This window comes from Arachis ipaensis, chromosome B10, assembly GCF_059453495.1.
Source record: "Arachis ipaensis isolate K30076 ecotype BB chromosome B10, ASM5945349v1, whole genome shotgun sequence".
NCBI classification, from domain to species: Eukaryota; Viridiplantae; Streptophyta; class Magnoliopsida; order Fabales; family Fabaceae; genus Arachis; species Arachis ipaensis.
Window position 1 is genome coordinate 12,686,165 of NC_142435.1, and position 12,943 is coordinate 12,699,107.

General features: G+C 34.6%; 1 protein-coding gene across 1 annotated transcript; it reads right to left on the bottom strand.

Annotated features, from left to right (window-relative positions):
• Positions 1–9,924: 9,924 nt before the first annotated feature.
• LOC148579180 (protein MAINTENANCE OF MERISTEMS-like) lies at positions 9,925–11,039 on the bottom strand. Its single transcript, XM_088489124.1, has 5 exons — positions 10,708–11,039; positions 10,539–10,596; positions 10,392–10,496; positions 10,154–10,282; positions 9,925–10,050 (listed from the first exon to the last, which is right to left on the bottom strand). Exons 1-5 carry the CDS (start codon positions 11,037–11,039, stop codon positions 9,925–9,927), a joined length of 750 nt encoding a protein of 249 aa, XP_088345250.1.
• Between the last annotated feature and the right edge of the window lie 1,904 nt (positions 11,040–12,943).

Consider the following 12,943-nt stretch of genomic DNA (forward strand, 5'->3'; position numbering starts at 1 on the left):
AAGGATGCTTGTATATATTAGCGTTTAAGGTTTTAGGTTATTAGTATGAATTTGTTATATTGTTGTATTGATTAATATATTGTCTCATTGAGTCATTGTATAACTCGTGATTGTTAGGAGAAGAAAGACAATGTGTGTTTGTTGGGCGTAGATTCGGTGTACATACAACTTCTATTGTGGGTTCGAGGTTTCGATACTTCCCAAAACTGCTTTAGGGCATCGATGCCCACAATCCATCTAAACCATACGATTTTCAACAAGTTTCAAATCTAAATCCACGGTTTTCTCTAGGTTAATACTTCCATGCATCAGCTTCATTATATGGTGTTTTAAAATTCTTTTTTGGTGTTTTATAAAAAAAAATATATTTATCGTGTTTTAAAGAGTAATTACTATGATGTACGGACACTAACACGGACACGGAACACGACACGACACGGGACACGCCGACACGCGAATTTTAAAATCTTACATGACACAGGGACACGCATACATATAAAATATAAAGTATTTTTTAGATAAACCGTAATGATATTTTAATATTTTATTGATATTAAAATATAAATTAATTTTTTTAAATTATTTTTAACGTCTTATTTTAATTATATCAAGTATTTAAAATATTTTTTGTTTTAATAAATAATAATATATACTATATCTAAATTTATCTTAAGGATATATATTAAGAATAAGATCGGACACGCTGACACGTGATGGTATTTAGGTATGTCCAAGTGTGTCTAGAGAAGAATTTTTTATTTTTCATTGAGACACGGTTTGGACACAACAGACACGTGTGTCGGATGAGTGTCGGTGAGTGTCGTGTCCAAAATGTGTCCGACACGCAGACACGGCAACTCAGCAAAGTGTCCGTGTTTCATAGAGTAATTAACATCACTATAGTCATTAACGACTACTGCACCTTTGCTAGTTAAATAAAGCTAAATTTTTCAATAGAGTTATTTTTTTATCAATGATAATACTCATTAAAGTAAATAAAAATTATAATTAGTTTGATGATAAATATTTTGTATTCATTATTAATTTTTTTTATAAATGAATAAAATAATATATAATAAAATTTAGAGCACGTTATGCAAGAATTCAATTATTTATAAATTTTATTATTGAAAGTATTTTTTTTAATATTTAATAATGATACCTCATTTCAAATAATTTGGTGTAAAATTTAATTTTAGTATATTAAATAGATAGGTAGATAGGTTTAATAAAATCATATTTATTAGCATAAATATGAATTTATACTGAAATGAATTTATACTAAAATACAAATCAGAAATCATGGGCTTAGCATTTAACTTTAAGGTTTTGCAAAAGATAACTTTTATTTTAAAACAGTTTCTTAATTATAACATAAAAATTATGGAATTAAATGAATGAGATTATTTATTGTTATTAACAACCTAAAAAAAATTTTCCAGCAAAAAATGCAAATTTTGATACGTAACAAATATTGTAAAAGGGAACTATAAATCAAAAGAGTTGAAAATATCTTAATTTCTGTGATGCTATATTTAGGGATGGTAAGCGGGAGAGTTTGTTTCGCTCCGCCTAGTGAGGCGGTCCTAGAATTCTACTCCATTCTGTCTATATATAATTTCACAACCATATTAATAAATTTATAATTTTTAAAGGCATAAAAAGATTATATTTTTTATATTCACAAATATTAAAGTCGTTGTAATTATAAATATCTAATAAACATAAGTATAAACCAAGTTTTCATCCAAAACATAATTATAAATATTGTCTCCAAAGCAAAATAAGCATAATTCAAAACATAATTATTATAAATATTGTCTCCAAAGCAACATAAATATAATCCAAAACACTCAATTTTCATCTTCATATTCTTGTAAATTGGATTAGGGGAAGTTGAGTTTGGCCAAAAAATTACAAAAATACCTCCTTGACAAAAAAAAAACTAAACCCGGCGAAAAAGCCCGTCCCGCCCTGCCAAAATCCGCGGTTTAAGCGGTGCGGATTAGGCGGACTTTTGCTCTTTGGTTGTCTCAATTTCTAGCCCGACTCACCTTTTTTGGCGGGTTATGCAGGCCGGTCCGCCTGTGCTTAGGCCCATTTGCCACCCCTAACAATATTCACCAAGTACCTGTACAAAACACAGTTCTTCCTCAACTTGAATCCAAAAATAAAATATCGAGCTTCGAACACAATGAAAAAGAGAGAGATCAAGTATCCAGACCACACTTGCCTTAATACAACATCATTTCGTCATCTTAGTGGCTTAACATGATGAAGGAACTCAGAAAGTTTCTCATCTTAAATTGGTTGTTCCAATAGGACTTGTGTGATAGTCCCAATATTATGACTTGTTTAGAAAAATCCTAGGAAATGGATCCTCTCTATTTTTTTTAACACTTAAGAGAATAAAGTGTGATCTCTCATCTTTAATTCTATAAGTGGGACCAAAAATAAATAGGAGAAAGAGAATAATGAAAGGTGAAAATAAACACTGGACATCATCCAATTTTTTTTTCACTGGAGAGGATCCACTTCCAAAATTCTAGGTCGGATTTGCCTTACTTTGGAAAGTATTTTTCTCTGTGACACTTGTTGGTAGATTTCAGTCAACGAAGCCACCAAAGTGTATATGTTGACAATTTGCCAACTCGTGGTGTTAACGTTTTTGGTATAGACGTTTGTTCCGAGGTTCCAACTTTATTAGGTGATGGAGCTAGGCTTTTCGTCTGGTGGACACCACTTTTAAGACATACTTATCTCGCATATACTCCAAAGTAATTTAATGATTTTTCTATTTACCATCTGAAATCTCCTTCTAATAGGCCAGTAATGAGACATAAACACATGACCTCAAAAGTGTCTATGTGTTCCTAAGGATTCGACTTTTTCTCATACTTCAAGTCTGTCAATTTATCAAAGTGCTTTGGTAAACAAATTTAAAAGACATGTGGAGTAAATAGAGTTTGTCTTATGATGATATGTTTCCGAATATTTCTATGTCTTTTAAGACTTGGGTCCTTTGCAGAGTTTGCCTCTTTTTAAACTAGGCTAAATGGGAGTCAGTGCTTGCCCTCTTTTCCGGATCACAATGTTCATCTTCACGTCGAAGAGACTCTCTCCAATTCCTTTGAGGTGAAGGAGTACAATGACGATCATCCTCCTGATGTTGTTTATGACCCTGCTCTGGGGTCTTCCTGTCACAGCTATCACGTCAATCCTTTGTTGTTCGACTTTAGGATCGAGGTTGTCGTGACATTGACCGTTCTAACAGCAATTGTTCCAATTCTTATAATTGATAATGCATTTCTTGCATCGTGATGAATGGATTTTCGTCGGTTCAGAATTCACAATAAATTTTCGTTGCTAGTATAGTTTCTAAACCAACAAAAATTCTTTCATACAAAAATTTGTTTGTCACTAAAACAAACCCAATAAAATTAAACCGAAGTATTTAAACCTCAGGTCGTCTCTCAAGAAATTGCAGGGAAGTGTAGTTTATTATTGGTTTTGGAAAAGTATCTTTTTGGATTTTTGAAATAAGGAACAAGAAAATAAAATGGTAAGAAATTAAATTAATAACTAGAAAAACTCTTGGCAAGGTATGAGAACTAGAAGTCTTATCTTAGCTATCCTTATCAATTGTGACATCAATTGTTCATTGCTCCCACTTAGTTAACCTCTAATTATGAAGGAAAGTCAAGTGGATGAATTAATTTGATTCCTCAAATCCTAGTTAACTCCTAAGGAAAGACTAGCTTTAGAGGAATCCAAATCAACTAGCTAATTTCAATTATCAATCAACAAAGGAGTTCGATAACTCAAGAGTCTCCAATTACTCAACCAAAGCCAAGAATATAAAAATCTAACTTAAAACCCTCCCAAGCATTCTATCAAATACTTGGAAGGCACAACATAAAAACATAGAAAACTAGCAAGGAATATTAAATCCAAACAACCAATTACAAACATCGATGACTCACAAATAATAGAAGAAACAATAAATATAAAATACCTCAAATTACATTAAATAGAAAATCAAATCTAACATGAAGAGTTTATAAACTAAAATAGCAACATAAAGTAATCAACAAGGGAAATAAATAAACTAGAATGCTAGAACAAATAAGAGTAGAAGAGAAACTAAATTGAAATAGAGTAGAAATCTAAAATTGAAAATAGCTAAACTTAAGAATCCTAAAACCTAGAGAGAGGAGAGAACATCTCTCTCTAGAAACTACATCTAAAATCTAAAATTATGAATAATGAGAAGTGTGTGTGACTGAATTGATGATTCCCCCTCTCTACAGCTTCTATTCTGTGTTTTTCGGGCTTGGAACTAGGCCAAAAGGAGCCCAGAAATCGCCCCAGCGCTTTCTGCAATTTCCGCATGTGGCGCATGTCACGCGTACGCATCATCCACGCGTACGCGTCGCTTGGAAAAAATCCTTGTCACGCGTACACGTCAGTCACGCGTACGCGTTGCTCGCCTTCTGCGCCAGTCATGCGTACGCGTCAGGTACGCGCACGCGTCAGGTACGCGCACGCGTTGCTGTGAAATTCTCCAAATCACGCGCACGCGTCGTTACTCGCTAGTCAGCTCTTTGGTTTCTTGTGTTCCTTCCATTTTTGTAAACTTCCTTTCCATCCTCTAAGCCATTTCTGCCCTATAAAGCTTGAAAACACTGAACACACAGATCACGGCATCGAATGGTATAAAAAGACATTAAAAATACGTAATTTAAAGGCTTAGGAAGCAAGTTTTCAATCATAGAATAGAATTAGGAAGGAATTGTAAAATCATGCAAATTGTATGAATAAGTGTGTAAAGACTTAATAAAACCACTCGATTGAGTACAAGATAAACCATAAAATAGTGGTTTATCAATCTCCGCACACTTAAATATTAGCATGTCCTCATGCTAAGTTCAAGGAGACAAAAGGAATGAATAGGGAAAGTAAGACTCGTGAGATGCAACCTATGTATGTGAATACAACTATATGCTAAGATGTTTCTATCTACTTGGTTAAAAGTAAACAAGTTCTCCAAGACAAATATAAATCAAATTCCACTAATTTAAATTATACAATAAAAGACAAGTAAACTTGCAGAAGAAAATAGCTCATGAAATCCGGGAACAAAGAATTGAGCATCGAACCCTCACCGGAAGTGTATACACTCTAATCACTCATGTGTTTAAGGTTCGATTATCTCAATTCTCTACTAACCTTGCTTTCTAATGCTTGCCCTTCTTCTACCAATTAACAAATAATTTGATGCACAAATACACATATCAAGAGGTCTTTTAAGGGTTGTAATGGGGGTCAGGGTCAAGGTAGGATTGTATTTGGCCAAGTGGACTAAAATCTGAATCCTTAATTAACTTAAATTTCCCACCTAACTTAAGAAAATCCATGTAATCACAATACAAAATCTAACTACCCATTTACTCTGTTTACCACATATTCATGCATTCGATTTTGAGTACAGTACATATGCATTGCTATCATTTACTTTGGGGCATTTTGTCCCCTTTTATTATTTGCTCTTTTTTTTCTTTTCTTTTTCTCTTTTTATTTTTCTTGTTATTTTACTTTTCTTTTCTTTTATTTTTCTCAATGCATATAATTAAATTATTGAATGCAATAGTATGTGCTCAACTATTATTTTGCACATTTTCACAAGAATATACAATACCCAATTCTCAAGCCAAATGTTTCCAAACCTAACTTTTCCACACTTAAATCATGAACACGCTCATTAGTCTAAACTAACCAAGGATTCAAATTGAGGACATTATTATTTTACGCTTAGAGTTAATGATGTGCTAAAGTAATAAAGAACAAATGGGATAAGTAGGCTCAACATTGGTTTACAAAGGATAATGAAAAAGTTAAGGCCATATGGGTATGTAAGCTCAGTGAAACAAGGCCTCAATCATCTAAGTGCATGCATACATCAAACAATGAAAATATAGAATTAAGAAAGACAAATATCACAATTTTAGAGAGAAAAACACACACCAAAAATAAAATATTGGTTGATAAAATGCAACCAATCAAATAGGCTCAAAATCTCACAAGGTTGTGTGTTCGAGCTCTAAACCATGTTCCAAATTACAATCTTCAAACAAATTTAACATAAATTTTCAATTTAAATTGGTGAAATGCTATAAAAAGGGTCTTTGAAAAAGAACTTATCACTCCAACCAAGTAGTGGTGGAAGAACATGCACAAAATCAAACAAACATGCAATCAAACATGCGAATGCAACAACTAATTTAACAAGGAAAATTAAACATTGGTGTTGAAATAGGAAATAACTAAAGCAAAAATTTGTTTGTCACTAAAACAAACCCAATAAAAATAAACCGAAATATTCAAACCTCGGGTCGTCTCTCAAGGAATTGCAGGGAGGTGTAGTTATTATTGGTTATGGAAAAGTATCTTTTTGGGTTTTGAATAAGGAATGTAAATGATAAAAAATAGACTAACAATTAAGAAAAGTCTTAACAAGTATTGAGAATTGGAATTCATATCCTCATTATCATCATCAATTATGATAGTAGTTGTCTTTTGCTCCCACTTAGTCAACCTCTAACTATGAAGGAAAGTCAAGTAGATAAATCAATTTGATTCCTCAAGTCCTAGTCAACTCTCAAGGAAAGACTAGAGTTAGTGGAATTCAAATCAACTAGCAAGCCTCAAATACCAATCAATAAAAGACCTTTGATAATTCAAGAGTCTCCAATTAAGCAATCCAAATTAAGAATAGGAAAATCTAACTTAAAATCCTCCCAAGCATTTTATCAAACACTTGGAAGGCACAACATAAAAGAATAGAAAAACAATAAGAGATAATAAAATCCAAACAACCAATTGCAAGCATCAATAACACAAATTAAAGAAAGCAATTATAAATATGAAATATCTCAAATTGCATTAAATAAGAAATTGAATCTAACATGAAGTTCATAAACCTGGGAAAATAAACAAATCAACAAGAGAAATAAGTAAACCAAAGTACTAGAACAATTAAAGACTTAAAGTAGAAGAAACCTAAATTGAAGCAAGGTAGAATTCTGAAATTAAGAAAAGCTAAACCTAAAATCCTAAAACCTGAAGAGAGGAGAGAGCCTCTCTCTCTAGAAAACTACATCTAAAACCTAAAATTATTTGAATGATAGTTGTGTGAATGAATGAATTTGATTCTCCCACTCTGCAGCTTCTAATATGTGTTTTTCGGGCCGAAAACTGGGTCCAAACTCAGCCCAAAATCTCCCCCAGTGTCTTCTGCAGTTTCTGCACGTGGTGCATGTCACGCGTACACATCAGTCACGCATACGCGTCGTTGGTCTTCTTCGCGTGTCACGCGTACGCGTCAGGTACACGCACGCGTCGCCATGCAAACTCGCTTTTCACGCGTACGCGTCAGGTACGCGCATGCGTCGTTCCTCACTGGTCAGCTCTTTAGTTTCTTGTGTTCCTTCTATTTTTGCAAGCTTCCTTTCCATCCTTTAAGTCATTCCTGCCCTATAAAGCCTGAAAACACTGAACACACAGATTACGGCATCGAATGGTATAAAGAGGAATTAAAATACACAATTTAAAGGCGTAGGAAGCAAGTTTTCAGTCATAGAACAAAATTGGGAATGAATTATAAAATCATGCAAATTATATGAATAAGTGTGCAAAAACTTGATAAAAACTACTCAATTGAGCACAAGATAAATCATAAAATAGTGGTCAATTGAGCACAAGATAAACCATAAAATAGTGGTCTATCACATCGCATGGACAGAATCCTCTCCCAAGTAAACGAAATGTCGAGCACCAGTATTTTGAACCTCTCGACGTTCGAAACCTGGTGGGCTTTGTTGATGTTCTCCCTCATTGGGATTGGGGGTGGTTTTAGTCTCATGTCCATGATCCTTATTTCGCTATTCTTTGAAAAGAGTATTTGGAATTATTTGGTGAATAGTAGAGTTTACTTCTCAATTAGCTATGGTATCAATTTAGTAGAATTCCCACAGATGCCGCCAAATATTCATCTCTGTTGCAGAGATTATGAGCTAAGGAGTTCCAGAAATCCTAATTTGAATCGTGTTGGAATCAGATTGGAAGAGTAACTTACAAAGACAATCCGATACTTATTAAGTCAATAGTGTTTTTAGATAAAAGTAAGAAATGAATTGCCTGCTAAGTTTTTTTTTTTTAATTATATCTTCTTGATGTAAGTGTTTATAGTATTTACTATCTTTAATATACTGCCTTAATGCCATGATTTGATAACGTTATGAGTTAGTGATTTAGTGATATATCTATTAAATTTTACTGAGTTAATAACATAATAAATTCGTTTCGTCGATATAATGGAACAATTGTTCTTGTCCAGAATAGGCAAGTTTCTTCTCGAATCAATTTGTGAGATTGAAGAATTAATTCGAGGGCAAACGGCAAAGAAGAGTTTTTGATGTCTTATTTTACAATATTTTAGTCAAGCTCAATAAAAAACAATTTATGGAAACAAATAAATCTATTGATGAATCATGTCAATGAACTATAATTTAAATGACATAATTTTTTTATACTTACTTAGAGATTGTAGGTTTAAATCTCATTCCTATCTTTAGCAAAACAAAAAAAAAATATTGTGTCATGACTAATAGGCTTTATTATAAATAATATAATTCTACTAATAATTTTTATTTTAGATAGTAGAATAAAAAATAAAATAAAAAATATTTTAGTATTAATTATAATTATAATTTAAAAATATTTTTATAACTTTAAGAGTATGATTATTTTAAGATAAAGATGATATATAGAATAAATTACATATAAATTTAATAGTCCAATTAAATAATTTTTAGACTTTTTTATTTAAATAAATTATTTGGCTTTCTATATTACATGATTCTCCTAAGTGGTTTTTTTGAACGTGAATCCCCTAAACCATATAATATATAAATTGTCCTAGGCTCGTGTGTTTTAATCAATATATAAATCATTGTACCCTGAGACGATTTATGCATGAATTGCATAGTTGAAGAAGGCATAAATCGTCCCAGCCCCTGTGTGTTAGAAGAAACAAGTAAATTGTCCTAGGCTAAGATGGTTAGTGCCTTTTAACCTAAAACCCTCTACTCTGGCACGATTTACGTGCTGCTTCCTAACCTTCTACCCCCTAGCACGATTTACGTTCCAATCCAATCCCCACAATACCCTAGCATGATTTACGTGCAACTTTTTATTCCTCAATATCCTAGGACGAGTCATGTGTTTCTAAGATAAGGCACGTTAGTCTGGAACGATTTACGTGCATAAATACAATACCCGATACCATGAAAAGATTTATGTGTTGGAAGAGCCTATAAATACAGGAAGACGATCTGTGTCGAGCCATATTTCAGCTGAAGGTTGCGGGAAGATGGCTGAGAGTGTGTTTTTGTTAGTTCATCATCGGGGAAAGATCGATAAAAACACAAGTGAGGGTGTAACGTTCAGTAGCAAAAAACAGGTTGAAGTGTTCATAAATCCATCAACGAATTTAGATGATTTACGAAATAGCATATTACAGAAGTTAGGTAAGTACGGTCACAGCGATATGACCCCGAACTGGAGCATCTGCGGGATCCCAGCCTGGTGAGGGTCAACTAAATCTTGATCATTCGACAGAAATCTATGGGCTACTCTGTACCACCAATCAAGATACTCAACCGAGGGTCGTGGATCTGGTACCAGCTGAAACGTAAGCACGCTCTGATGCCTTTGATCCCAATACTCATGCCATGTGGCAAAGACCTCAGAAAACCAGCGGATAGGTCCTCGACCATCCTTTAATAACAGAAAATTAATGTTGATGGCTGGTTCAGGTACGTGTTGAACTCCTCTAAGCTGAGATAGGATTCGGTCAACCCGGTGTCACTCGATGGAGGAAAAGTAAATCAACGCAGTTGTCGACTTCCATAAATGCGTATGCTCAGGTCTGAGGATATCAGGATGGACAACTTGAATAACCTCTAGTGCCGAGTATGGCATCCAAATAAACTGCAACATGTAGGATCGTTATGTCAAAAGTTCGTATGTGATGAATACACCTAAACAAGAAAAACGTGAAACATGAACAAAAGTCATGGGAGGTTATACTTACATCATCTACTCTCAACTTGTCCAATCTGTGTCGGGTAGCAATGACCCGAGGACCCTTCTCATCTGATGATGGCATGTATCTACCCCACCTACAAGATTCATCGTCGGAGCCATTATACATATGGTAAAACTGATTCAAGCATTAATAGTAAACGTTATGTTTGCAGTTAAAGTATATCAAGCTAAATAATAAGTATTATACTCACCTCGATGCAAGCGGCCAGGGAATGACATCAAACCTTCTCGGCCTGAATTTGGGGAACCTCCAAAATATCCAGGACTGCAGCAATGCTAGTGGCCCAGCTAAGTTCTTTACATTCCGATTGGCAACTCTGCAGAGACACCTATATAACCAAGACAACGTGGCCAAACCCAGCTATACTTACCGAGTCCGTCGAGATCTGCAACATACGAGAGCCAGCGTAAGTGAACTCTGGCACCAGACTTGTTGCCAAAAAGCATTGTGGACAACAACATCATGATGTAACCACGCACATAGACCTGTACCATCGGCTTTGTAGCATCAATTGGCATGACTCTGAACCTATTTGAAACCAGCCATACGACACGGTGAACTCATCGATACAGTCCTCAGGAGGAAGTTCACCGAACAACTCTTCAAACCACTGCCACACAGGCTTTCCACCCTCCATCAACTGCTTAAAGTCACTGAGACAACTACTAACTGGAAATTCATCAACAGGGAGGCCGATCTGATATGCCACATCCTGTAAAGTAACAGTGCACTCCCCAAATGGCATGTGGAAAGTGTGAGTCTCTGGACGCCATCGCTCAACAAAGGCACTAATCAGTGGCTCATCCAGCTTAAACCAATAATCATTCAGCCTAGCAACATGCAGCAATCCAGCGCTATCTAGGTAAGGCATAATACGGTCATGCAATATCATCTTTTGTTGCTTACGGATACTCCGTACACACCGGATTGGCTAATAACAGAATAACAAGCACAGTCACAACTCAAACATCGCATAACAACCAAAAACATGTATCAGAAATTAACCTCACCCCTAAACCAAACAAGAACCATACCAATCCTAAGCATGTTAAGCTTAAGGTTTTACAAATTTTTAACACAACAAGCTTTTTTTTTCCCAAAAAAATCAAATTATTATAACTAAACACATCGACGTCATTGACTATATCAGTTGTAAACCAGATTAACCATTAACCTCTTCGTCGATAAAATATGCCACGTGCGCGATGCCGTTCAATCGGTACATTTCACCTTCGTTCCTCGCCATCTTGCACCGCCCCCCAACACCACCAAACCAACCTTCAACTGCCGCCGACCGAACCTTCCATCGCCGCCCTTATCACCTCAATCCTCCGCTGTGGGCCACCGTCAATGCCCTGCACCGGAGGCGACCACTTCCGCCGCCTAACCAACCCTCCACCGCCGCCGACTTTTCTCTACTACACCCTTCCTTCACTTTTTGGCCATGGCTCTCCTCTACTCAAGTAAGCTCCTCGCCGCTAATAGGGTCTCACGAATGAGACATTACTCGTGGAAAGGTCACTAGGGTTGGGGGGTAATCCATGATTCGTCCTAGGCTGTTGAGGGGTGTATATTTGCACGTAAATTGTGCTGGGTTGGAGGGGATTAGGGTTGCACGTAAATCGTGCTAAGATATTGTGGGGATTGAATTCGCACGTAAATCGTGCTAGGGGGTAGAGGGTTAGGAAGCAGCACGTAAATTATGTTAGGGTAGAGGATTTTAGGTTAAAAGGCATTAATCATCTTAGCCTAGAACGATTTACTTGTTTCTTCTAACACACAGGGAGTTGGGACGATTTATGCCTTCTTCAGCTATGCAATTGATGCATAAATCGCCCCAGGGTACAATGATTTATATATTGATTAAAATACACGAACCTAAAATGATTTATATATTATATGATTTAGGAGATTCACAAAAACAATTTAAGAGAATCACGTAATATAAAAAACCAAATAATTTATTTAAATAAAAAACCTAATTTTTATTAGTTAATAGAATTTACTATAAATAAGAAAAGTGTTAATATAATCAATCATATAAAAAATTATTTATTGGCATAATTATGCATATGAAATTATTTGTTTTATTTCTCTTTAATGTAAATGATATCAACTAATTGATTTGATTAGATATTTAAGTATCATACAATTTAATATTATGTATATCAATTAATTGAATATAATTGTTAGAGTATAATTAAGATCAATTAGCATTATTCAACATATCTGAATATTTATTATAGGATATTACGTCTTTATTATTTCGATTCTCTTATCACCTATAAATACTCTTCTATATTGTATCATTCTACACAACTTGAATACTCACAAATCTTTTTTCTATTGCTCCCTCTTCCCTTTCTAACATGGTATAAGAGCCATGGTATCCTCCTTGAAGAGGATTAAGTTGATTTTTTTCTGGTGAAATCACCGTACTTTTCATACTTTTCTTCCATGTCATTTTTTTCTTTCACTTTTGTCAATGTCTTGATGTATTTCTTATCTCACCGATTAGCTCATCTACTACTTACTCATTTTCATGGAGAAACCATTTATTTTTCGTCACCTTATGATAATTTATCATCTCTTCACACTTTGTCACTTTTCAACAATTTTTCGATAATTCATCATCTTTTTAACAGTTTTTCAATAGTTAGCCATTTTTACAACAGTTCCGTGTACGTTCTCTTTAAAAAAATATTTTTTTAACGTTCCATTCTACAAATGATGGGAAAGGAGGAGGGGGGATGGGAACAAACTAATAAAATAACC

Excerpts from the sequence above, each read along its gene's own strand:
- LOC148579180 (XM_088489124.1), bottom strand. The coding sequence starts at position 11,039 with ATGCCTTACCTAGATAGCGCTGGATTGCTGCATGTTGCTAGGCTGAAT. Across the intron at positions 10,497-10,538 it reads TGCAGATCTCGACGGACTCG|GTGTCTCTGCAGAGTTGCCA; the intron begins GTAAGTATAGCT and ends TTGGTTATATAG. Across the intron at positions 10,051-10,153 it reads ACAAGTTGAGAGTAGATGAT|TTTATTTGGATGCCATACTC; the intron begins GTAAGTATAACC and ends TACATGTTGCAG.